The sequence below is a fragment of the Penicillium cinerascens genome (genome assembly GCF_028974065.1).
Source record: "Penicillium cinerascens strain IBT 15544 chromosome Unknown scaffold_4_segment0_segment0, whole genome shotgun sequence".
Lineage (NCBI taxonomy): Eukaryota > Fungi > Ascomycota > Eurotiomycetes > Eurotiales > Aspergillaceae > Penicillium > Penicillium cinerascens.
Window position 1 is genome coordinate 2,120,970 of NW_026695297.1, and position 24,370 is coordinate 2,145,339.

At 53.0% G+C, this 24,370-nt stretch overlaps 8 protein-coding genes across 8 annotated transcripts; 4 read left to right on the plus strand and 4 right to left on the minus strand.

The window, feature by feature from the left end:
- Positions 1 to 2,204: 2,204 nt before the first annotated feature.
- On the plus strand, positions 2,205 to 4,026 carry nimT (putative tyrosine protein phosphatase MIH1; the record flags this gene model as incomplete). Its single annotated transcript, XM_058455840.1, has 5 exons — positions 2,205 to 2,446; positions 2,506 to 2,573; positions 2,629 to 2,863; positions 2,914 to 3,078; positions 3,135 to 4,026. 5 exons carry the CDS (start codon positions 2,205 to 2,207, stop codon positions 4,024 to 4,026), a joined length of 1,602 nt encoding a protein of 533 aa, XP_058305828.1.
- A 1,584-nt stretch (positions 4,027 to 5,610) lies between these two features.
- Positions 5,611 to 7,107, plus strand: N7498_008779 (uncharacterized protein; the record flags this gene model as incomplete). Its single annotated transcript, XM_058455841.1, has 2 exons — positions 5,611 to 5,720; positions 5,781 to 7,107. 2 exons carry the CDS (start codon positions 5,611 to 5,613, stop codon positions 7,105 to 7,107), a joined length of 1,437 nt encoding a protein of 478 aa, XP_058305829.1.
- Positions 7,108 to 7,505: 398 nt separating this feature from the next.
- N7498_008780 (CwfJ domain protein) lies at positions 7,506 to 9,217 on the minus strand (the record flags this gene model as incomplete). The annotated part of the gene is made up of 2 exons (XM_058455842.1): positions 7,506 to 9,156; positions 9,204 to 9,217. The coding sequence occupies 2 exons, from the start codon at positions 9,215 to 9,217 to the stop codon at positions 7,506 to 7,508; spliced, it is 1,665 nt and encodes a 554-aa protein (XP_058305830.1).
- Positions 9,218 to 9,570: 353 nt separating this feature from the next.
- Positions 9,571 to 17,430, plus strand: N7498_008781 (uncharacterized protein; the record flags this gene model as incomplete). Its single annotated transcript, XM_058455843.1, has 1 exon — positions 9,571 to 17,430. The coding sequence occupies one exon, from the start codon at positions 9,571 to 9,573 to the stop codon at positions 17,428 to 17,430; it is 7,860 nt and encodes a 2,619-aa protein (XP_058305831.1).
- A 378-nt stretch (positions 17,431 to 17,808) lies between these two features.
- N7498_008782 (DNL-type zinc finger protein) lies at positions 17,809 to 18,414 on the minus strand (the record flags this gene model as incomplete). The annotated part of the gene is made up of 1 exon (XM_058455844.1): positions 17,809 to 18,414. The coding sequence occupies one exon, from the start codon at positions 18,412 to 18,414 to the stop codon at positions 17,809 to 17,811; it is 606 nt and encodes a 201-aa protein (XP_058305832.1).
- A 348-nt stretch (positions 18,415 to 18,762) lies between these two features.
- Positions 18,763 to 21,400, plus strand: N7498_008783 (cullin family protein; the record flags this gene model as incomplete). Its single annotated transcript, XM_058455845.1, has 4 exons — positions 18,763 to 18,807; positions 18,859 to 19,245; positions 19,298 to 21,174; positions 21,229 to 21,400. 4 exons carry the CDS (start codon positions 18,763 to 18,765, stop codon positions 21,398 to 21,400), a joined length of 2,481 nt encoding a protein of 826 aa, XP_058305833.1.
- A 369-nt stretch (positions 21,401 to 21,769) lies between these two features.
- Positions 21,770 to 22,639, minus strand: sld5 (putative GINS DNA replication complex subunit Sld5; the record flags this gene model as incomplete). Its single annotated transcript, XM_058455846.1, has 2 exons — positions 21,770 to 22,402; positions 22,463 to 22,639. 2 exons carry the CDS (start codon positions 22,637 to 22,639, stop codon positions 21,770 to 21,772), a joined length of 810 nt encoding a protein of 269 aa, XP_058305834.1.
- A 618-nt stretch (positions 22,640 to 23,257) lies between these two features.
- N7498_008785 (resistance to Congo red protein) lies at positions 23,258 to 23,808 on the minus strand (the record flags this gene model as incomplete). Its single annotated transcript, XM_058455847.1, has 3 exons — positions 23,258 to 23,570; positions 23,624 to 23,734; positions 23,783 to 23,808. The coding sequence occupies 3 exons, from the start codon at positions 23,806 to 23,808 to the stop codon at positions 23,258 to 23,260; spliced, it is 450 nt and encodes a 149-aa protein (XP_058305835.1).
- Positions 23,809 to 24,370: the final 562 nt, after the last annotated feature.

The following is a 24,370-nucleotide window of genomic DNA, read 5'->3' on the forward strand; positions in this document are numbered from 1 at the left end:
TGATAGCTGCCACGGGAGCTCGGTCCTGTTGACCCCTCAATTGGATATCAGTAAGCCCAGGTATCATATCACAGGGTCACAGGACCACAGGACCACAGGACCACAGGATGCATGTCCGTTGCACTTCGCGACGGAGACGGAATTATGTTGACCGCGCGACCAGACATAGGACTGGACGGAAGGTTTCAATTAACGGCCCTGTGAAGGGCCTTAATAGCTAAAACATGGACCGTGGGTACCAAGGGGTCAAGGGATGCGCGACATTGAACGTTCCCCTCGCCGGGCCCTTGATCTACCGCCACCGGGAATGCGTGCACAAGTGCGGAGTAAGGGCATCGTCACGGAGTATGAGATTCCTTCACCATTCCTTGCGGGATACCACATCTCTTGGGATGGTGGGGTACAGCACTGCTTAATCGCGTCCTAACTGGGTAATGATCTCGCCGCTGCAAACACCGCGGATTGCGATTGTGAGATTCCCATCGAGCTCCGCCAATGACTGCCTCGGTAACCCAATCTCGGGAAATTGTATTAGATCACAGGCTTCCTTCGGTTCATTTCCACTCCGGTTCATTTCTCGAGAGAGTGCTTATCACGGGAATGATCGGCCGAGAGTTGCAACGCGCCATTCATGAATCTGGAGCCCCGGCTCGGCATAACCCGAACGGGTAAAGGGCCTCGCGATGCAATAAATGGAGGGAGGGTTAAGGTAAGAGTGACGTTGAAGGTCGCCTTTATTGCAGAATAATTCCAGTCTGGGGATCCAAGTCATGCTTGTCCTTGCATGATGCATCACTTGCATGTGAACCCTGTGAACCTCGTTGGTGCCCGTTTTGGCTTTTCTGAGCTCGATTTTTCTTCCGAACAAGTGGAACGAGTGGAGCTGCAGCCCGTTAGACTCGATCTCGCTCCGTTTTTCAGCTGAGCTGTGTACGGCACACACGGCTCGTGAGCGCGTAAAACTCTTTTTCCAGTGGATACGGAAGACCCATGGAAGACGCACGGAAGAGTCCGTTTGGGTACCTCAGACGCGTAAATACGTCGAGGGAATGATTCGTACTACGCTGAAAAATATATGGATGAAGGGTGTCCAAACGTCGGGAATCCATGGAAGGGACGGTACTACAGGATGGATCTCCTCGCTTTCGATCTTTGCAGAGCGGTACTTTGAACCTCGTGAAGGCCAGGGATGACGACCGTCCCCTCGCCCGAGACACATGGCCGCCAAGGATCGTAGGATTCAGCCCGGAAAAGAATGAGGGCGGAAGGGCAAAATGATCGCTGATAGGCGAGCAGTTGCTCAGCAGCCGATAGTCTGGACGATGAGCGGCAAGGGAGTCCGGGCAACCAGACTGGGCCAAACCTACGGAAACCCTTTGCACACGCTCACCCCCTTAGGCAAACCGCAAATCTATACCACGAACGGACCGGATTAAAAAAAGATTGAACGGACTTGCATACCACAGGAGCAGCGATCGTACCTGACGCCCTCCGCACATGGGGTCCACTGCCGGTGCAGGAGGAAATCAGTAAGCTCGGGCTAGCGCTGATGTAATTACGTATGGGTCCGTACCCAGGTACGTGCTGTACCGCTGTATCTCCGAAGTGCCTCAGAAACGGTACCGTACCCTATCTGGAGATCCTCCCCACTTGCGTTGCCATTGCAACAGACCCATCCCTTCAGCTTCACGAGGTTTCTTTCTTCAGTCAGTCTTGTTCCACCTTTTCTCTTCCTTCTTGACATCCGACTTTCGACATTAGGCATTCTCGACCCCTCGGTCACCCGCTCCTCCACCTCCTTCCTCCCCTCCACCTTCATACTACAGGTTTCAGATCAACTTCCTGACCCTGTACCTCCGCCACTCAGCCACCGTTGCCCACGAGCTGCCGCCCCTCCCGATTGCAGATACCGACAAATTGGACTTGGCCCCCCCCGGTATGGCTCTCTAAGCTCCCGCCATTTCGACACAAGACTCTCGCCGTGGTTCGAGGGTTTGGAATCTGCGGTTTCTCGGTCTGGGTAGCTGGTAATATTCCTCGACGTGGAGATTTCAAAGACGGAGTGGACGGGTTGCATTTTGTCCGGGACAGTGTCGGGAACTATACGAACCACGACCTCGGAAGTGTGCTTTCTTTCAGCTGTGACCCCATCGCAACTGTACTCCGTCAGAATCTGGCCTAGTGTGCAGTTCGACTTTTGAAATATGGAACAATCATCTCCGCTGGCGGCCATGCAGCCGCCGTCTGTGATGTTCGGCCACTGCTTTCGGGCAGAGCCGACCTCGTATCCGTCTTTGTCGGGGTTTGGCCCCAATAGTTTCAATTTCAAGGACCTGTCCATGAAGAAGTCCGGTCCGGATTATTTCAGCATGAATCCTCTCAGGACTTCTTCACCAACGGCCAGCTTGGCTGCGGATCTGTCACAGAACTTCCACATTGACCAAAGGTTCGTGTTTGCCTGTGGTGAACAAAGAGTCATTCAAAGCATACTGACTCTATTCTTAGCCCACAGCTTGCGACGCCCCGTCGGTCTTTGTTCTCTTCAAGCATGCTTGCTCATGCCAATGGTTATGGTAAGATCCCCATTCGGGAGTATGTTATAAAGGTGCCGTGCTAAGACTGCAATAGATGATGTGATGACGACTCCCCCATTGCCCTCGTCCTCGCCTGCCCCGGCCATGGACGTCATGGAATTGTCTCCGCTGCCTCACAAGCCTGCGTTTATTATGACGACGGAGTTTGAGGTTCACTCGCCGTCACCGTATGGATCTCCTATGGCATCTCCTCTGGAGTCTCCCATTCCGTCGGCTGCTCCTAGCCCTCTGCAAGCGTCGCCCATGGAGGCTTCCATCGGGCCGACTGAGTAAGGAAGAAACTTGCAATTTTGTATGCCCTTTGTCTAACAGTCTATAGGAGACGCCGTCCTGGATTCCTCCGCCCTAGCCTGGCTAAAAGCAAGGCTGCATCTTTCCAGCTTGGAATGAACCGACCCACCCCGGAGAGCAAGGCGCCTCCATTCCGGTTCTGCACATCAGGAAATAAGACCTCGCTGAGCACATCCACCTCGCTGGAGGACATGTTTGGGGATTCTCCCCCCCTCAGGAGAGACCTCTCTCTCGCAACACTTCCTCAAGCAACCTGGCACCGCCGCGTCTGCGGCCTCCCTTCCAGCATGCTCGTAGCAGCGGGTCACCCGCTCCCAACTCCATTCGCAAGCCCTCTCATCCTTTGATGCGCCCACGCAAGCAGTGCCGGCGGTCATTGAGTATGTTTGAGCACCCGGGCGATGTGATCGCCGAAAAAGAGGCCAAGGTATCTACAAATGCACCCGTCCAGTCCATCAGTGACATGGCATGTTCGCCGAGCCTTCAGCTTCCTCACTTCGTCCCTGAGGAAAAGGCGGACAACCTGCCTCGCATCAACAAGAGCACATTCGTCGAGCTTCTGGATGGGAAGTTCAATGATCGTTTCGACCATATCATGGTTGTCGATTGCCGTTTTGAGTACGAGTATGAGGGAGGTCACATCAACGGCGCCCTCAATTTTAATGACAAGAACCAGCTTGCCGGTGAGCTGTTTGGCTCCGTGAAGCCTCGCACCGCTCTGGTTCTGCACTGTGAATACTCCGCGCACCGCGCACCTATCATGGCGAAATTCATCCGCCACCATGACAGAGCCGTTAATGTCGATACCTATCCTCATCTTACATACCCCGACCTGTACATTCTGGACGGCGGTTACAGTTCCTTCTTCGCCGAGCACCGCTCTCTGTGCTACCCTCAGAACTATGTGGAGATGAGTGCCAAGGAGCACGAGTTCGCCTGTGAGCGCGGCTTGGGCAAGGTTAAGCGGCGTTCCAAGTTGAACCGCGCTCAGACCTTTGCCTTTGGACAGCACTCTCCCCAGATGGAGGATAGCCCGACCGGCCGCTGCAGACTCGGCGAACGAAACCGTCTCCCTTCGTCACCCTTTGCCGAGAGCCCCGTTCCTCAACGGACGCCTGGCCGCCGAATGCTTTCCTACTAATCTCTTCTGATTTTCTCTGGCGCCTGGCGGATACCAAATTCTGTGCCTTTTTTTCCCGGAGCGAGGTGTTTACTGTGGCATTTTCTGATTTCCCTGGTGGATTTTTGCTTTTCTCCACCGCTTCTATCTTCTTCATCAGTGCTTGCTAGCGCAATGGTCGACTCTGCGAGATGACCCTGGATTAGCTACCCAGAGCACTGCTTCAGCACTGATCTTTCCTTTCAACCTTTCGACCACCGACCCGATATCCTGCCGTCGATATCGTCCTTTCTTGCCTCCTTCACGGGCACTCTTTTTTCATTTTCCCAGAGTCCCGCACGATTCAGCGTTTCCTTGATTCTCAACCCGACACGATATCCGGCTCCTTGATTTTCTTGCACGGGTTCTTCCTTGCATCGCCGCACATGAGCTCAACAACGACCCTTGGGCAACTCTTTTTCTCTCACGACAGCTCAAAAAGCAGAGCCGAGCACCTTTCCTATGTTTCTCCATGACAACTCAATTCTGAACACAACCTGCCCACAAAGACGTCCTGGCAATGGCTCCATTTCTTTGCATCCAGCGACGCTTCCTAATCTGCCGCCACATTGGCGATTCCATTCTCTTCAACCCTAATTCTCTTCCCCCATTTACTGCCGTTTAATCCGCCGTCTTTTCGATGTACAGATCTTCGATTGTTTTTTTTTCCCGAACGGAATGCTCGCCATTCCCCCCATGCCTAGTTCGATCTTCCACCTCCATCGCGGAGTGTGACTGGGTTCTTTACGCAGGGGCCCTGTGGGATTCGGGCACATGATATGCATGAAGTGGCTGTGCAGCTGTACATAAAAGTGACTATTGCGTGGCAGCGACAGAAGTTTTATACTCTGTGGGATTTTAATGGGTGTGGCGAGAAGGCCAGAGGCTGCAGATACCGATTCCCTATGTGTGAGCAGAATGAAAATCATTCTCAATTCAAAACCAGTCCCGTAGATGTAAACTCCACATCGCGTGGCTCAGGCCGAAGTCCAAAAATTGTGCGATCGGCAAACGGTGGTTAATGACGATTGGCACATGCACGGCACCTGCGAGAATGCGGAGTCGCTGATAGGCGGAGTCGCCTGAATTATGGGGTCGCGGTCAATTCAATCCTCTCCTCCTGTTTCATTCTCGTCTTTCCTTTTCCTTTGACGGTGCACTGCCCTGTCACTCTTTTAGAACCCTGGGCTGTGTTGACACAGCCAGAAGACCCTTGAAGAGTGGCTTTCTTGAGCCGTCGAACCCCGCTGCCTACCTGTCTCACCTGGACCCCTCGAGGAGTCGTCATCCTTTGGATCCTTGTCCTTGCCATTCGTTGATTGTCTTGCGAAAGAGCCACGGAACATCCACTTCCATCAACCTTGCGATTGCGCGCCCCGCCGGATCTATCTTTGGAATAGAGTCAGGGTCCACGCTTTGCGTATCGCATGCGCTCCCGCTCGATTCTCCTGACCGCGAACACGACTGTGATCTGGCGCCTTTGCTGGACATGAGAATCTTTCTCTGCAAGAGAATTGATAATCGAATGTTGTCTCGTTTTTAGCTCTCTCTCATTGACTCTCCGGAATGGGTCCGACAAATATGCCCTTGTGGGCTCGCGATACAGCCAGTGATCTGGAATCGGTCCCCTCTACTTTCACCAGCTGGGATAAGTGTATGGCCAAGTCATACTGCAAGTGAGTTCATGAGTTCACTCAATGGGGGTATGTCTAAAGCGCAGGTCTAATCAATCTCAGATGGCCCGTCATCGTCGGTATCATCGTCGGCTCCGTGATTGTAATCGCCATCCTTGCCTGCATAGTCAACTGCCTCTGCTGTGGCTACCAATGCTGTAAAGGATGCTGCAGTTGCTGCTGCCCCTCCGGCCGGCGCAGAAACAAGCAGCCCAAACACTATGACGAGCCAATCTACCACCAACCCCCACCTCCAGTGCCGAACCCGGTGTATCAGGCTCCGCCTGCCCCGCCAGTTTATCGCGGTGTAAACTCCACGGCCACCTTCGACGCCTCCTCCAAGCCCGGCGCAACCTCCACTGCCAATGAAGATGCGCTGCCGGCTATGCCTACTTGGGCCTCTGCCGTCGATAAGCACGTCGAGGACCACACCCATGAAGACGTGGAGATGGAGCCCTTGAACCCTCCGGACCGCAAGCAGGCCGGTACGCCAGGCCACCCTGGCACCGCTTTCTCGGATTATCCTCCGGATCGTGGCTCTCCTCTGGCTGGTTACAGAGGCTTCAACCCCACCGATCCTTACGCTCGCCGGTCCCCTGGCCCCGCGGCCGCTTTGGCTGCTACCGAGGACCCCTATGGTCGCCGCTCACCTGGTGCCCTCCACGCACTGAACACATCACCCGTTGATCCATACGGACGCCGTTCCCCAGGCCTGGCATCCCCAACACCAGCCGTCGATCCTTACAATCGGCGCTCGCCCGGCCCATCCGCTGCAATGGACCCCTACGGCCGCCGCTCTCCAGGCCCAGGGGCCGCCTACGCAGCCCAAGATCCCTACGGCCGCGGCTCCCCCGGAGCCCACAACACACCCCCCATGGACCCCTACAACCGCCGCTCACCGGGCCTCGCATCCCCTGTCGGCGCACGGATGGCCTCAAACCCCTACGAGCACCAGTCCTATAACCAGCCCTACGACGACCACAACAACAGTGGTTACCACGCCGCAACCTCCCCCTCCCCGGCTGCAGCATACAACCACCAATCAAACTACAGCTCCGTGCCAATGGCTATCACCCCCGGCACTGAACACCATTCCCAGACACCGGGCTTCACACGCCAACCTTCATTCGGGTCTAGCCAGTACCCGCCTACTTATACTTCCCAGCCTCCGTATAGAGGCTCATCACCTTCCATCCCCAGTTCACCACCCCCGCCTTTCCAGTCTCAGGCTCCGTCCGAGTATACCCCGTACGGTTCGCATGCGCATGCGGGCCCTCAGGAACAGACTCATGAGTACGGTGTTGCCGCGTCCGAGCCTGGTCGTAATAGACCACCCAGTCTACTCATGAGCGGGCGCAAGCCTGTGCCGAATACATATCGCGATGTCTAAGATGTCGTGATGTGTTTGTTTTCTTGTATGAATTTTTCAACTTCTTGTACGTGTTCAGCTCGAGGCTGGTTCATGATTTTGATACCATGGTCGTTTCATGTTTCTTTCGTTGTAAAATGCTCTTTTTGAGTCATTTTTTTTTTTTTTTTTTTTTTTTTTTGAGTCGCTTGGTGCGCGCTCTGTATATGCTTCTCATCTCTCATCCTCGCATTCCCATGCTGACGGTCTTCATGCCTTTGTTTTAACTCTTGGGAGTTATCTTGTATCTATGTACCATGGGATGACAATTATGGATCGGTGATCCTTCTTTATTCTATCTCATTTTCCAAATGAATTGGATATCTCATTGATGACTCGGATGACCTTGATGTAAACCACACCCCAAAGGCGGGGAAAGCTCACTCCATAGAGAAATCATACTTCTTGAACGCCTCCTTGAAAGCCTCCGCATCACCCTCCTCTTCCTCGACAGCCTGCGTCGCATCCTTCCAATTCATCCGCTTGTCCAGCTCTAGTAGCTTCGCCATAACGCGTCGTCCGAATTGCAGATCGAATCTGAAGTCTGGCGTTAATTCAAGCATGAGCGTCTTCTCCGATGCCTCTACTTTCTCCTCTGATGACTCGTCTTGAGTCTGTCCGGAACTCCAGATCCACACCCGGAAGAAATCACCCGGCTCGTTACTTCCGTCGGCTGAGGCAGTCGTGGATGTAAACCGTGGATAGGAGAGGTTCTCAGCTTCAACTTTGAAAGCTGCCTCGACGAGCCCGCCTCGGATTAGATCTGCGGGCATGGGAAGGAATTGCCAGTGGATGTGAATACCACTGCCGCGGCTGACTTCCCACGTTACGGCACCGAGTTTACCGGAGGAGCGATCTGTGATCATTTGGTGGAGGGCGGAGCGGTAGCGCTGCATCTCGTTGTATGTATTTGTTCGCATTTCCGGGTCAGGGATTGTGCTTAGGGTGGGCGAGTGGCTGAATGGGATGATGAGCATGTGGCCTGGGAAACCCAGGTCTGGGAAGTAATTGTTTGGAGGGAGAGGGCCCTTGGCGGTTGTTAGGTAGGCTTCGTTGCCGATGGAGGTGATGAGGTGTGTTGCAATGTTAGGGTTTGAGAGGCAGAAGAAGCATTGGTCTGGGCCTGGTGGCGGGGCGCGTTGATGGCGCTTGCGAGGCCGTTGGTCCTCGTCAGGGGCCGCGAAGCGCTGGAATGATTCGCGCTGGGGCGGTAGGCCTTTGCGTTTGGATTGGGGTGCAGAGAGTGGTGATGCTGTTACGCCTGCTGGCACTGTAATTGGCGGCGCGGCCTTCGGGTCTATCGTGAAGGCGTACATGGCTTTTTGCTTCGAGCCGAAGGCGGCGAGCGAGATGAAGCGGGTTAAGGGTTTGGCGTCGGGGCTGCCTTCGGTTGGCATGTGGAAGAATGGCTCGCGCTCGTAAAAGAAGCCATCCGATGCGGAGAAGTGGTAGCGGGGCCTAAGGGTTGCGACAATGTCGGACACGCATTGTACTTCGGATGGCAGGAGAGCCTTGTCTTCGGGTAGAGGTACTTGAGAACCGAAGCGGATTCCCTTGGGCCACTGATAGGTGATCAGGATATCTGCGCTGTGTGTTCCGAACAGTGCGCGAGCATCAGACTCGCTGTATGTCGGTTGGAACCTGCCGCCGAGGTTTGATTCAGGCTTGGACTGGGCGTCTGTGCTGCTGCCCAGTTTACCGCCGAGAGCACTAATGCGGATGCCCTCTGAAGTCTTCAGGGTGCCTCGCTTCCCAAGGAAGTACAAGTTAGGGCAGACTTCATCGTCGGCCTCGATTTTCTCCACAATCCGGGTTGGCAGTGGCCGATCACCCAACGTGAAGTAGGTTGGTAAGGGAACATTGATGCTGCCGTTGAGCAAGGCGGAGATCTCATCCAGCTCAGCCTCTGTCGAGCAGTCGCCAAAGAGATTGCCGACAAGAATTGCAAAGGCAAAGTTCTGCTTCGCTTGCAATTTCGCCAATTTAGTGAATGTCGCTTGCAATTGGCAGTCCACGCTTCCAAGGACGATACTGCGATTCTATTAGTATTTATCCCACGAGAATGTCGGGGTGCTCACATCTTGGAAGACATCTTGAAATTACAATAGCCTAGCCTGGTTGCTCACCAGGCAGGGATTGGCGACGTTCGATGCGCTTTAAATGACACGAAGCCGAATATTGGCGGGGAGAAAATCAGGCTTAATGGTAGTCGTCAAGGGCAAGTAGAATGCAACATGTAGCGCCGCAAGGATCGCAGCGCATTTCTCGATGGAGCTTGGGCCACCGTGACGGCACTAGCCAGATGTGGTTAGACCACACGAACTAGCCTCCGCGGCCGGAACAAAGTTGCTCCCGCCCCGGTCAACTTTTCTTGTATTCGATGCGGGCAGAGAAAAAGTTTCCAAATACCCTTTCTCGTCAGCGTTGCCTGTCGAATCTTTCAAAATGGTGGCACAAGGCTCCCGAGCCAAGCCAACCAGGCGCCTGAAAAAGGGCACCGAAACCACAAAGCACCACCGATTCGAGGGCTTTTCTTCGCGCATCGCAAAGCTCAAAATCGACCCGATCCACCGCGTGCGCCGCGCCAGCTTTGGCGAAGAAGATGGCGAGACCACCTCCTACTTCCGGTCCGCCCTCGACCACTGGGTTGAGATGAACCTTACGGACAACTTTTCCCAGTTCGCTCGCCGTGTCAATAACCTCTCCGAGAGCCTCGCCCAGATCCTGTACCACGAAGAAAAGATTATGAGCTTGTTGATGGAATTCATTGAGAAGAGGGACCAGCTATCTATGGAGCCGCTGCTGAGCTTGCTGGCGCAGTTTGCGCGAGACCTGGGTGTTCGGTTCGAGAAACATTTTGCCGCATCCGTGACCCTCGTAGCGTCTGTCGCTGCTACTCATCCCGATATCGAGGTCGTCGAGTGGAGTTTCACTTGTCTCGCATGGATCTTCAAGTTCCTGTCTCGCCTCTTGGTGCCGGATTTGCGCCAGCTGCTGGGTATCATGACTCCGTACCTCGGCAAGGAACGCCAGAAGCCGTTCGTGGCTCGATTCGCCGCAGAGTCCATGTCATTCCTGATCCGCAAGGCTGGCCTTGTATACTACAAGAACAAGATTCCTCTCGAAAACGCCGTCACCTTCCTGTTCGATGATATCTCGAAAGCGGCTGATGATGGGATCAACGTTGAGAACTATAAAGAAGGATTGATGGTCATGTTTTCAGAATCTATCAAGGGTATCAACTACGGACTTCATTCCAATGGAATCGATGTTCTCCGTTGTATTTTGGACAAGCTTCCCCCCACCAGTGAGGCGCATAATGAACCGGCAGAGGTCGTATACGGAGTGGTGACCAATCTTATCCATTCCACTACTCCTGAGACCTTTCCCCCTGTCCTTGATGCTATCAAGGAATACATCGAAGCTCGCTCTGAGGGATCTCAAAATCCTAATATCACTGAATGTTCCAGCTTGATCTTCACCTGCGTGGCAACTCGCAAGGGTTTGAGGATCAAGAACTGGAAGCCTGTGCACCAGGTGTTGGTGTCTCTCTTGAAGCAAGTGTCAGCGAGCCCTGACAAGTACATGGAAACAATTCCTCAACTTCTTACAGTTGTCGCATACGCTCTCCAATTGTCGCCAATGGACGAAATGCTGCCGTTTATGCGCACTCTTATGGACTTGGTATCAACGGGACCGCTGTCAAAGTACTTCTTGTTCTTCTGCACAACTTTCTCCGAGTGGGGATCAGAGCGTTTCCATAGCCTCCTGCTTCCTTACTTCCAGAAGTTCATCAACTCCTCCTGGAAGGAGCATGAATGGGAGACGTGCTTGACAATCTTGCGACTTAACCAGACCGGCTGCATTACACCCGAAGTCTCGAAGCCTGGTCATGTCTCCTGCCCCGATGCCTTGAAAACTCGCATATTTGACTCGTTGAAATATCCTACGACTGACGAGTCTCTCCTTAATGCATTGATCAAGCTTCCAAAGGCTGTTTCACTTTCTGCGGACTCCAGCATGCTGACCAAGATCGTGAAGAAGTTGCACAAGAACATTCTGTCCGCATTGCAAGATGCTGCCTCCGAGAAAAGCAAGGACGGATCAATATTCTACCAGGGACAAGGCTTCAAGACATACGTTGAGTTGGCTAACCAAGCTGGGGAACTCGACTCAAGCCTCTGGCGGCCGATCTTGACAGCTTCAACCAGACTCTCTCGCGTGCCTCTGTTCCTGGAGGGTGTTCTTGCATTTATTTCCTCCCTCCCGGAATCGTCAGACTTGGAAGACCCTTCGGTGAATGATTTCGCTCGCGACTTAGTTGTCAACCTCGCTAGTCCGTCACACAGACTGCGGGTGGTGTCCCTCCGAATTTTGCGAGAACTAGTTGCTCGGATCTCCAAGGATGACCCCTCCCCTATCGATTTGGCTATCGAGGTTGAAGAGAGCGAATTGACCCTCCAGAGCGCAAGAACTCTTTCCATGCACGTCCGCAAACTGGCACTTCTTTACCCACAAATCGCGTCTCAAAAGTGGATGGCCACACTCATTCCCTACTTCCTCTTTGGTCTCTTTTCGAAGAAGCTGGCTGCACTGTGGGAGGACTCTTCTGCGGCCTTGAAGACCATCAGCGAACACCCCGAAGGAGAGAAGATTGTCTCTGATTTATCTATTCAGTGGCTGCAGGAGCGGGACTCTGGCGCCATGGATGCGGACGATGACGAGTCGGAGAGCAACTTTGTTTCTAGCGACTTCCAATGTTTTAATGCTCTCAAGGTGGAGAGTGTTTCCGTTGCTAATTTCAAGAATACGGAGGATCCCTCTGCTGTCTTGTCGCAGCAGTTCGAAAAGGACCACAGCACGTCAGACCTTATCCCCACCACTCCTCGCAGCCATGCACTGCTGGTATTGAACGCCATTCCTAATATTGCCGAGAAACGATCCCGTCAAATTGTTCCTCTGTTCTTGTCATGGGCACTGCGCGACGACCAGGACGACGCTCCTGACGCCAAGGTCGACGATGCAGACCCCGAGAACATGTCTATCCGATGGGGCTTCCGTGACCGTTTGGCCATGCTTGGCTTGTTTGGGCGGTTCCTGAACCCGAAGGTCCTCTTCAGAGAACCCGAAGTCCACAGTGCAGTGCTTGGACTTCTGTGCCACGGTAACTCAGAGATCCAGAAGGCCGCTCTTAAGGCTCTCTTCACTTGGAAGAATGCGCACATCCTGCCCTACCAAGAGAACCTCCTCAATATTCTGGATGAGTCAAGATTCAAGGATGAACTTGCCGTTTTTGTCCACGTTGGTAGCGAAGACAGTTTGATTGAGCAGGAGCACCGCCCTGCCTTGCTTCCCGTGCTTCTTCGATTGCTGTACGGCCGCATGATCTCCAAGGCTGGCGCAAGTTCCAGTAGTGGTGGACAAGCGGGGAGGCGCAAGACTATTCTGCGGACCCTTTCGCACCTCTCCGAGGCAGACTTTGGACTTTTCATGCATCTTTCATTCGGCCCTCTTGCGGAGGTGAAGGTTGTCCAGGATGGCAAGACAAATTCGAATGCCTTCTCCGAGGAATTGACCAGCCCGAGAAGACAGGTCGGTTTGCTCAAGATGATCGACACGGTCTTCGACACTCTTCAAAGCCGCATGGTCCCCTATTCCGAACAAACAATGAATGTTATTATTTATTGTTTAGTGCGGGCATGCCGGGCTATCTACGATGAGAGCAGCTCGATCTACGTGGACCGTGAGGATGAGAAGGTTCTGGCTATTTACCAAAATGTCCGTCAGGCATGTATTCGCTGTCTGAACTTGGTATTCTCTGTGGCTTCAGACCGTGAGTGGACACCTTATGTTCGAATCATCTTCGATGAAATGATCAACGGCAGACTTGAACAATTCCCCATTGAGACCGCCCAGGGTGTTTCGGGTCTGCTCCGACTCTTCCAAACTTGGGCTTCCGCTCCAAGATCCACATTCTACCTGGTGCAACACAACAAGGATGTTCTGAACAAGGTTATTGACTGCCTTGGCATTGAGTCCGCGCGAGATGAAGTCAAAGTCTTTGTCCTGGAAGAGGTCCTCGTGCCTCTGGTTCAGCTGGCCAGTGGAAAGAAGCTGGAGGAAGATGAAGAAATGTCCGACATCCCAGCGGAGCAGATTAGGTCTGAAGTCCTGTCGCCTTACCTTGAGCACGCCCTCTCCCACATGGCTCGGCTCTTGAAGAGAGGTCCCTCAAAGCCTGTCCTGTTTGCAGGTGTCAATGCCCTGTCGCAGATTGCACCTTGCGTTGAGTCTTCTCTTGAGACTTCGACACTGATCAGCATTTCTACCTACCTTATTCGACAGCCCCCGGATCGCGTCAACCCCAGAACTAAGTCTGGTCTTCTGAAGATTCTTGAACATTTCCTGCCTCTGTACAACCCCAAGGAAGATGTCGAACTTTCTCAGCAGGTCTTTGAAGCCGTGTCAGCCATGTTTGATTACTTCAAGGATGACGCGAACAGAGAAGTGCTGGCACGAGTTTTTGCGGCTCTTGCTACCCACGACAAGCAACTCGTGGAAGTTGCTGAGCTTTGCGCGGACCTCAATTCCCGCTCTATGAAGAGACTCGAGCCCGACTTTGAGCGTCGTCTGCAGGCTTTCACAAAGATCAACGAGGGCCTCTCTCAGACCCTCAGCGCCAAGCAATGGAGGCCTCTTCTCTATAATATGCTGTTCCATGTCAAGGACGATGAGGAGCTTGCTACTCGATCCAGCGCTTCCTTTGGCTTGAAGCGTTTCATTGAAAGAGCGGCCATTGAGACAGGCAAGGAAGACTTCGAGGCTCTCGTTAATGACGTTTTGCTTCCATCGCTGAAATTTGGTATCAGAAACAAGTCCGAGCTGATTCGTTCCGAGATTGTGTCTGTTCTTGGTTATTTCATCAAGCTGAACCCGGAGAGGGAATCTGTGAAGGATATGCATGTGCTTCTGGTCGGTGATGATGAGGAAGCTTCTTTCTTCAACAATATTCTTCATATTCAACAGCATCGTCGTCTGCGCGCTCTGCGCCGTCTGGCCAGTGAGGCTGGCCAAGGAAACATAACGCCCACCAATCTAGGTTCAATCTTTATGCCTCTCATCGAACACTTTTCGTTCGAGGAGGCTGAGGATGAGAGTGGCCACAATTTGATCGCCGAGGCTGTTGCTACCATTGGCTCCCTTGCTGAATGGCTGGACTGGGCCCAGTTCCGTGCGAACTTCCGGAGATACCGCAGCTACATGAAGAGCAAGCCTGAAATGGAGAAGAATATTCTCAGGCTCCTTGGCCGCATGTCTGATGCTCTGTCCAGCGCTATGGACCAAAAGAACAAGGCGAGCGAGCAAGTCAATGATGATGCTGACAAGATGGAGATTTCTGAGCCATCGAAGTGCATGCTTGCCAAGACTGTTCCCTCTCTTGCAAAGGTCTCAACGGAGCTGACTACGAACTTCATTCCTTTCCTGACCGAGTTCATCCATCACAAGCAAGAGGCGGAAATGAGTCTGCGTCTTCCGGCTGCAATTACTACGATTAAGCTTCTTAAGATTCTCCCCGAAGATGATATGGCCATCCGTCTACCTCCGGTTTTGCTGGATGTGTGCAAGGTCCTGAAGAGTAAAGCACAGGACTCCCGAGACACGGCACGAAAGACGCTCAATGAGATTGCTCTTCTCTTGGGTCCCGTCTACTTCGGCTATATCCTGAAGGAGTTGCGTAATACCCTCTTGCGCGGTTACCAGTTGCACGTCCTGTCTTTCACAGTTCACTCCATGCTGGTGTTTACTACGGACCACTTCAACCAAGGTGATCTGGACTACTGTTTGAGTGACCTGGTTGCAGTCGTCATGGATGATATATTCGGTACTGTTGGCCAGGAGAAGGAAGCTGAAGACTATGTCAGCAAGATGAAGGAAGTGAAGAGTAGTAAGAGCTACGATTCAATGGAGTTGCTGTCTAAGAACGCAACTATCGGTCACCTCTCGGGTCTCGTCCGTCCTCTCCAGTCGCTCCTGCGGGAGAAGCTCAACTCCAACATTGTCAAGAAGATCGATGAACTCATGCGGAGAATCGGTATTGGTCTTTTGAGAAACCCTGCCGCCGAAAGCCGTGATCTGCTGGTCTTCTGCTATGAAGTCGTCAAGGAGTCCTACCAGGACAGTGCTTCCACTGAGAAGCAGGCCGCGCCGAAGTCTTATTCCGAGGAGCGGTTCTTGGTGAGGTTGCAAGGAGCCAAGCGTGGCGATAAACGCGGTATTACCTCTTCTCACGTGTACAAGCTGACTCGCTTCGCCGTCGACATTCTTCGCGCCATTCTCAACAAGTTCGGATCCCTGTTGACCCCGACGAACTTGGCTGGGTTCCTTCCCATCATTGGTGATGCCATGGTGCAGGCCCATGAGGAAGTCAAGATCTCTGCTTTCCGACTTCTGTCCACAATCATCAAACTGAACTTGCCTGAGATTGACCAGAACTCCCATGTTTATCTCACGGAAGCTGTGAAGATGATCAAGGAATCCCCGAGCACCAACAGTGAAGCGGCGCAAGCCTCGCTGAAGCTCATCTCTGCTGTGATCCGCGAGCGCAAGAACACCAAGCTCCGTGATGGTCACCTTGCCTACCTGCTCCACCGCCTGACTGCTGATATAGAGGAGCCAGACCGTCAGGGTATTACTTTCAACTTCATCCGCGCGGTGATGTCTCGCAAGTTCGTTGTGCCGGAGATGTACGAGCTCGTTGATAGCATTGCTACCATGATGGTTACGAACCAGACGCGCTCCGCTCGGGATCTTGCTCGTGGTACTTACATCCACTTCCTGATTGAGTACCCTCAGGCCAAGAACCGTTGGTCAAAACAGCTCGGCTTCCTCGCAAAGAACCTGGACTACAAGCACCAGGAAGGACGACAGTCTGTCTTAGAAGCAGTCCACTTGCTCCTTTCGAAGACCGGACCGGAGATGGCCCAGGACATCATCAGTACATTCTTCTTGCCTGTTGTCCTGGCCATGGCCAACGATGATTCGCCTGAATGTCGCGAGATGGCCGGCGCGCTTCTTGGACAGTTCTTTGCCCGCGCAGACAGAGAGCAGATGAAGACCATTTTGACTCCTCTGCACTCGTGGCTAGAACAGACCGACAACATGGCTCTGTGCAGCATCGGTCTCCAGGGCATGCGAATCTACTTCGAGACCGACGAGACACAGAAGGATAAGGAGGCTCGCTTCATCGTCGGCATTCTCCCTGGGTTGATGCAGCCCGTTCTCGACGACCACGAGAACGGAAACTGGGAAACCCTTTACTTCGCCTTGCAACTGTTCTCGAAGCTTTGCAAGACGGTTACTACACTTGCGCTTAGCCCGGACTGTGCGTCTATCTGGACTGCCGTGCAAGAATCCCTGTTCTTCCCCCACGCCTGGGTCAAGACGTGCGCTTCGAACCTTGTCGGTATGTGGTTGGCTGATGTGGCTAAGACACACGCTGTTACTGGCTACAGCGAGATTCCACTGGCTAGTAGCTCGGGACTGGTTTTGGATAAAGAGGCAATGATCAAGCTTCTTCGTGCTAGCACCCGTTCTCTGCGTACCCCTGGTATCTCTGAGGAGCTGGCCATGCAGAGTGTCCGCAACCTTGTCTTCCTTGGCCGTTGCTGTGCGCAGAACGGTCTCGAGTTCCATAGGGCCGGTGACGAGGAAGAGGAAGCCGAATCTGATGGCGAGGACGAAGACGATGCTGGCAGCGAGGTTGATGGTGAAGACACCACGACGAAGGCTATCGCCCCCAACAAGTCCGCAATCCACTACATCTTCAGACAAATCTCCTCTCTCCTGCGCCGCGAGATCATTTCCACCCGCCCGGGCGTCCTTGTTCCGAAGACAGCCTCCATCGCACTCCTTGCAGCCCTCATCCACCACCTCAGCGCAGAGCAAATCCTACCATCCCTCCCAATTATCCTGCTCCCACTGCAACATATGACCGACTCGTCCATCCCCGCCCCGCGTTCCTCTGACGAGACTTTCCAGAACACATACAAATCCCTCGTCTCCAACTGCCACGAGGTCCTGGACTCGCTGCAGAAGAAGCTCGGCACGACGGAGTACATCGCGCAGATGAGCAAGGTGCAAGAGGCTATCAAGGAGTGTCGTGAAGGACGCCGTGTCAAGCGTCGCATTGAGGCCGTTGCTGATCCTGAGCGTCACGAGCGTGACAAGAAGAGGAGAAATGATCGGAAGAGAGATAAGCGTCGTGAGAAGGGGCTTGAGCATCGTGGCAAGAGACGTGGTTGGTAAGATACGTTTACATTGGTGCATATTTTATGACTGGATCGTGGCATATAAAAGCTGGCGTTTGGATTACTTTTGGTGTTGCATATACCTAGAACAATCTGATTTCTTTGTACATTCAAACATTGGTTCACTCCGAGTATGAGGGTGGTGAGGTGATTTTAATTGGTATCGTTGACCTTGATTAGGTCTGTTTCTACTATACAAGATGCAATATTTCACATGGTCATGATGAGTAGACATCCTCCTCTATGCGCCGTCTAAATGTATCAATGCTCCCCTTCGATGTCTGGAACCCGCCATGTCGAGAGTGGAGAGTAGCCGTAGTATACACTTTTCAAAAACACGGACTTCGCGTCCAACAATCGCGCGATTGTTGCAAGCTCAAGAGGACACTTTCTCGGCAGTCTCTTTACCAGCAGAGCCCAAAAGCTCTTGGCCCTCCAAATCAAAGCTCTTGACTGTGCCATCCTCCCAGAACTCCAAGTCGCCATCGGTACGACCATGTGTCAGAGCCTGGCCTTTTTGCTTGAGAAGATCTTCCAAAGTAGTTCCCTTGTCAAAGAACACGCCAAGGTGATCACTCATGACATGACGGTTCTGGCAAGACGGGCATTGAATCAGGACTGTGCCACGGTGGTAACCCTGCTTTGACATGCGATGCGATGAGCGCTCACCGCACGGCTTGCAGGTGAATGTGATGCGATAGGCTTCTTCATTTTTCCGGCGCTCGGCGTTCTTAGCTTCACGCTCTGCATCGGTCTCGTTCCGGCTGGCTGGATCCTTGGTGAGAGGGCGCGATGTGGAGTTGTGGCGGATGGTGTTCAAAGGAAGGATGCGGGCCGGTCGGGCCAAAGAGGGCTTTGATAGAGCGTGGTGGACTTGGCTGAGCTGTGAGAAGAGACGAGAAGATGGTGATCGCGTCGATGTAAGGGATGTGTATGAAAGGAGGGAGCGAACTGGGCGAAGGCCCTGTGCGAAGGGACGCATTCTTTCTTTTGCTTTGCGCTGTCTGGGACGTTGCCTTGTGAACTCCCGAGGATTGAACTTTGAACGGCCGGTTCTTCAGTTCCCGATCGCAAGAGTTGTTCGTTTCTTTCACCTGGGCGCGACCGACAAGTGAACAAGTGAATAAGGAGGGAAGACAGAATATGACGACCGGCTTCGAGTTGACGCCTCGGAAGCAGATTCGGGTCGGAAGAAAGATCATCCGAGGTACTGCCCGCCTCCGCGGAGCCCTCAGCAAGTGCACTTCGCGAAACTTCGGTACTCTCTGTTACGCCGCTTCTTTCAAATTCTCTTTTCCGGGCTGATTTATTTCGCCTCTCCGTGCCCCAAATGGCTGCAATGAGGGCGCGGCATAAGATTCGGGCCCCCCGTCGGGTACGTGACTCTCATGGGGTTCTCCAAGCTCTGCACTGACAAGTATCACAGGGTCTGAATGCAGCAAAAACAGATGACTTCGACTCTCTGTGGACTGTTCTCTCCTCATCTCTCACCGAAATTCATACCAAAAACGCGTCCACTCTCTCGTTCGAAGAACTCTACCGCAATGCCTACCGGATTGTGTTAATGATGCGGGGTGACGACTTATACGAAAGTGTTAAAAAACTTGAGAAGGATTGGTTGCGGGATACTGTTCAGAAGCGCATCACCGACTCAATATCATCGAGTCTGGTTCGTGCTCAAGAGTCAACAGATATTCAGGACCAGTCGGAGGAGAGGAGAGCCGCGGGGGAGAAGTTCATGGGGGTACTCAAGGAAGCCTGGGAAGATCACCAGCTTTGCATGGGGATGATTACCGATGTCCTCATGTACATGGTAAGCTCGGATGGTTATGGCGACTTGGATTATATTCTAACATGCCCCGCAGGACCGCATCATTTCTACGGATAAATCCAAGCCCTCGATCTACATTGTCTCAATGGGTCTTTTCCGCGACTATGTCCTCCGAGCCCCGGTCCGCCCCGACTCTCCTATCACAGTTGCCGATGTTCTTGAATCTACAGTCCTCTTTATGATATCACTAGAGCGGGTGGGTCACATCATTGAACGGCCCCTCATCCGGCATTGCATCTCAATGCTGGAGGGACTCTACGAATCAGAGAAGGAGGAAGGCGAGAAGCTATACCTTTCAACATTCGAACCTGCGTTCATCAAGACGAGCAAAGAATTCTACCAGGCGGAGGGACGGCGGTTGCTGGAGATCGGAGATGCGACGACCTTCTGCCGGATCTCCTCTCAACGTATTACTGAGGAGCAGGAACGATGCTTGTCTACTCTGGCCATGATGACTGAACCGAAAGTCCTCGAGGTCCTCGATAACGAGCTGATTCGGAAGAACATCGACGAGGTCGTCATGCTGGAAGGGACTGGTGTGAGGCACATGCTGGATCACAACCTGCTCGAGGGCTTACGGAGCGTCTACTCTCTGAATGCCCGAGTTGACCCGAAGAAGGACTCTCTCGCCCGTGTTGTTAACAAGCGGATCGTGGAGCTCGGAAAGGAGATCAACGCCTCGTCTATCGTTGTCGCGCAGGCGGCTCAACCAACAAAAGATGCTAAGGATGCCAAGGATGCAGGTACCGAGAAAAAGGAGAAAGGCAAAGAGAAGGAGAAGCCGGTCAATCAACAGACGTTATCGGCAATCCAATGGGTTGACGACATTTTGGCCCTGAAACGTCAATTCGACACGGTATGGGAACAATCGTTTTTGTCCGATCAGGGCCTCCAGAGTTCCATCATGGCTAGCTTTGCCAACTTTATCAATATGAACCCCCGCAGCTCCGAATATTTGTCTCTGTTCTTCGATGAGAATTTGAAGAAGGGCATCAAGGGCAAGACGGAGAGCGAGGTCGATACATTGCTGGACAATGGCATCACCTTGCTTCGCTACATCAAGGACAAGGATCTCTTTGAAACATATTACAAGAAACATTTGTCACGCAGACTGTTGATGAAACGATCTGCCAGCACAGATGCGGAGCGACAGATGATTTCAAAGATGAAGATGGAGGTGGGCAACCAGTTCACACAGCGGATTGAGGCCATGTTCAAGGATATGACCGTCTCAGAAGACTTGACTGCCAACTACAAAAGTCACATTGCACGGAGCGCCGATCCTGATCAGAAACCCGTGGACTTGGAGATCAACGTCCTCACCAGCACGATGTGGCCCATGGAAATCATGGCAAATACCAAGGACGGCGTTGTCCAATTGCCCTGTATTTTCCCGCGGGAAATTGAAAACCTCAAGCAGAGCTTCGAGAAGTTCTATCTTGACAAACACAGCGGGCGAAAATTGTCCTGGCAGGCCGGTATGGGCACGGCAGACATCCGAGCGACTTTCAAGCGAAGCAACGGCAAAGTCCAGAAGCATGAAATTAACGTGTCCACTTATATGATGGTCATTCTGCTGCTTTTCAACGACCTCCCCGATGGCAAGTCCCTCTCTTTCGAGGAAATCGAAGAACGCACTCGCATTCCCAAGAACGACCTCATTCGGAATCTACAATCATTGGCACTCGTTGCGAAGACGAGGATATTGCGAAAATCGCCCATGAGCAGAGAAATCAACCCAGCAGATCGCTTCTCATTCAACCATGAGTTCCAGAGCCCATTCGTCAAGGTGCGCATTGGCGTTGTCGCAGGCGCCAAGGTGGAAGATCAGGAGCAACGGAAGGAAACTGAGAAGAAGATGGCCGATGAGCGTGGCGGTAGTATCGAGGCGGCCATCGTGCGCATCATGAAGTATGTTCTCATCTTGTCCAAGTTCAGATCTATGTCCTAACTGCTTGTTTCCAGGCAACGCAAGAAACTCACGCATTCTCAACTGATGACCGAAACTCTTACACAACTCTCCACCCGCTTCGTCCCCGACGTCTCTATGGTCAAAAAGCGCATCGAAAGTCTCATCGATCGCGAGTACCTCGAACGTCTATCCGAGGAGCCGCCAACCTATGGTTATGTTGCTTAAGCTGGCGCTTCAATACTCCTACACCCACCTTCTATCTCTTTTCTTTTGTCATCAGGACCTCTGCAGCGGGACATCTGGCATTTCGACTCTCGGCATTTCATTCTTCTGAATTAGCGACTGGCGTTTTTCTATCGGGGGTTTAGTTGCAGAAAGCATAGAAGCGGTCTTGGCCAAGGTCGTTTTATCAAAATAAGAACACAGCATGGGCTCTCCCTAGCTCAATACTTGCAAAAAACATGAATCATGAAGCATATCAATTCTATGCAGCCGTAAGATGTAAATGTGTACCCGAACGCCTCAAATGCCACACATTCCCAATCCGAATCCCTTTTCAAAAGACTCCACCGGAGTAGCCAAGAAACCAACAGATCATAATAACTCGACCTCCCCTCTCTCCCAAGCCCTCCTAACCCCCTCCCATCTAACAACCCAGACATCCCCCATCCGCATCGTAACCCCGACCTCCTCCTCCCCATCTTCTCCCCCCACAAAAACAGGAACCTCAACGCCCAAACAACGCGCAAAAACCACTTCCTTGGTCTCCGGCCCTTGCACCATACTAGTCCCACCCGCATTATCATCCAACCGCCTCAACGTCCGCGGAAACGACCCCATAAATGAGCCCCCGTAATGACCCGCTAGCAGTGTCTGGTGCGCGTGCACGAAGCTGGATTCCTGCTCCGATAACGGGCTGACGTTGTCAACGGCCGAGATGTCGGGGACTGAGTCTTCGGGCATCATATTTGGGTTTTGCGATTGCGATTGAGACTGGGATTGGGAGAATGGGCTTTTGGAGCGTGATGCTAGTTGGACGAGGTAGTGCATGCTGTGCTTTGTGAGTTTGGCGAGGCGTTGTCGGAGGAGAGAGCGGATTATGTATTGGGTGCGTGCGAGGTCGGTTTGTAGGATTGAGAGGCGGAGGTTTAGGTTTGGGTTGTGTGTTGCGTTGGTGGGTGTTCCGGTGTCTCCTGATGAGGAGGCTAGGTCTTCGATTGTTTCGATCTGCGTTTGTTAGTTACCACAGTCTTCCAATTGAGCAGTGCATGCATTGAGAGAAAGTACCTGCATCCTGACGCGATCCATTACGCGCTCCATCAATGGCGCGGGCCATGGTAGGACTTCTGACACGGCGCGCTCGGCGACCCAGAACCGTGTTAGTTGCTGGTGGTCTAGCGCGGTGGACTCGGGGCTTGCGCCCGCGCCGCGATCGACGGAGGCGAGAATGTCGTCGATGTCCATTCCTGGTGGTGTTGACTGGAGATCGGAGTTTGGCGTCGGAGATGGAGATCGTGGGCGGTGCGGGTCCGGTGGCCTGGGGCATCAAGGACCCTGATCTTGATCTACGAGGAGCTTGGACGTTGGCTGGAATTGGGAAATCACGATTGGATTAGTCTAGGGCAATCGGTGTCGGCCTTAGCAGAGTTGCCTGATTTACCCGCACTGCGGCTGGCGGATTCATATTCCTGCTTTCTCCTGAACTTGACGGTCTAGATCTCGATCTACATGGACCTTACAATTAACTAAGCACCACTGAACCATGAACCCTGATATGATGTGCAGAATATGTCATTAGAAAAAGAATCAAGTAATGTACGAAAGCATGAAGACCTCATCGCCGCCCATCCGGCCCGAAAAATGCATCATCCAAACACGAATGCAACGCGAGGGCCAGACATTATCGAAAAGCAGTTCTCACGCAGTTCTTTCATAATGGAGAATCCCGTGTCAGACCCAGAAACTAACGCCGTCCGAAAGCAAATTGACCCTTGCACCGAATGTGGTAAAATAATATCGACCCCCTGTAGGTCTCGTGAGACCCTTTTTATCGTCTTGTAGCACAGCTCGTCACATTCATGCTCACGCCTTGGGTGGAGGGGGTCCATGGGGTGGAGCATATTCGCGACCACCGGCGCCGTAGGTGTTGGGTGGCGGCTGCATTTCGATTTCGCTTTGCACGGGAGGGGGCCCCTGTGCGCCGAAGTAGCCGTAGGATTGCGGGTTCGCGGAGTATTGCGGAGGTGGCTGGGCTGGGAAGTTGGGATCGTTGCCGTAGTAGGGCTGTTGATAGATGGGCTGGTTGGGCGGGGGAGGGCCTGGTGGTGGTGCCATCCAGGCGGTTCCCGCCATCGGGCGCCGACCGAGGCGACGGCGACGGCGAGCGTTAAAGCAGCTGGTTCGGAGTTTAGTTGGTGGGATATTTGGAGGGCCGGAGAGAGTACTCACGCGAACAAGAAGAAGACTATAAAGGCGCAGCCGACGATAACGGCGAACGCTACCCAGCGACCCCAGTTGTCCCAGGAGGAGTAGCCACAGTTGTCATCGTAGTAGTTGTTGCTGGGATGGGTTAGTAGACGACCACCGACACCGAGAAGGAAGACTCACCAATATTGTCGCGGAAGGATAGCCATGGTGGCTTTTGGGAAAGACGAGAGATGGAGAGTAGACGAAGGGAAATAGAAAGTTGCAGGTGGCTGAGACTCGACGTCAATCAATGGGGCTGGGCATGTGGGTCTTGGCACTAGGCTGCAAGTTTGCGATGATTCATGACGGACTTTTCACGTTGGCAGTGCAGTTATCCGATCGATGCCCTTTTATGCACACGCTAGATAGAACTTCACTACACTCTACATCATATCTGACATGGACTGCTCGCTATTCAAAGTTGCATACGACGCTACGTACGTATATTCGCCATCCGATGCGGCGCAGTCGGGATATACTCGTTCCACGGCCAATCACACTGCGGTGGAGCGAGGCGCAAGGCTAACCCGGAATATTCGGAAAGTCCAGAAATGTGGTTTGTTTCAAGTATACCGTGTACGGATCCTCTGGTACCTCCATCTACGCAGCCGTTCTCTCCTTGCGGGTGGACTGTCCGGACTGGGATATCAAGCGGTCGGCGACTATAGCGCGCCAACGCTACTGACTTTAGCTATTCTAGCCGGCGCCGGGTCCTGCACGACCATTGCG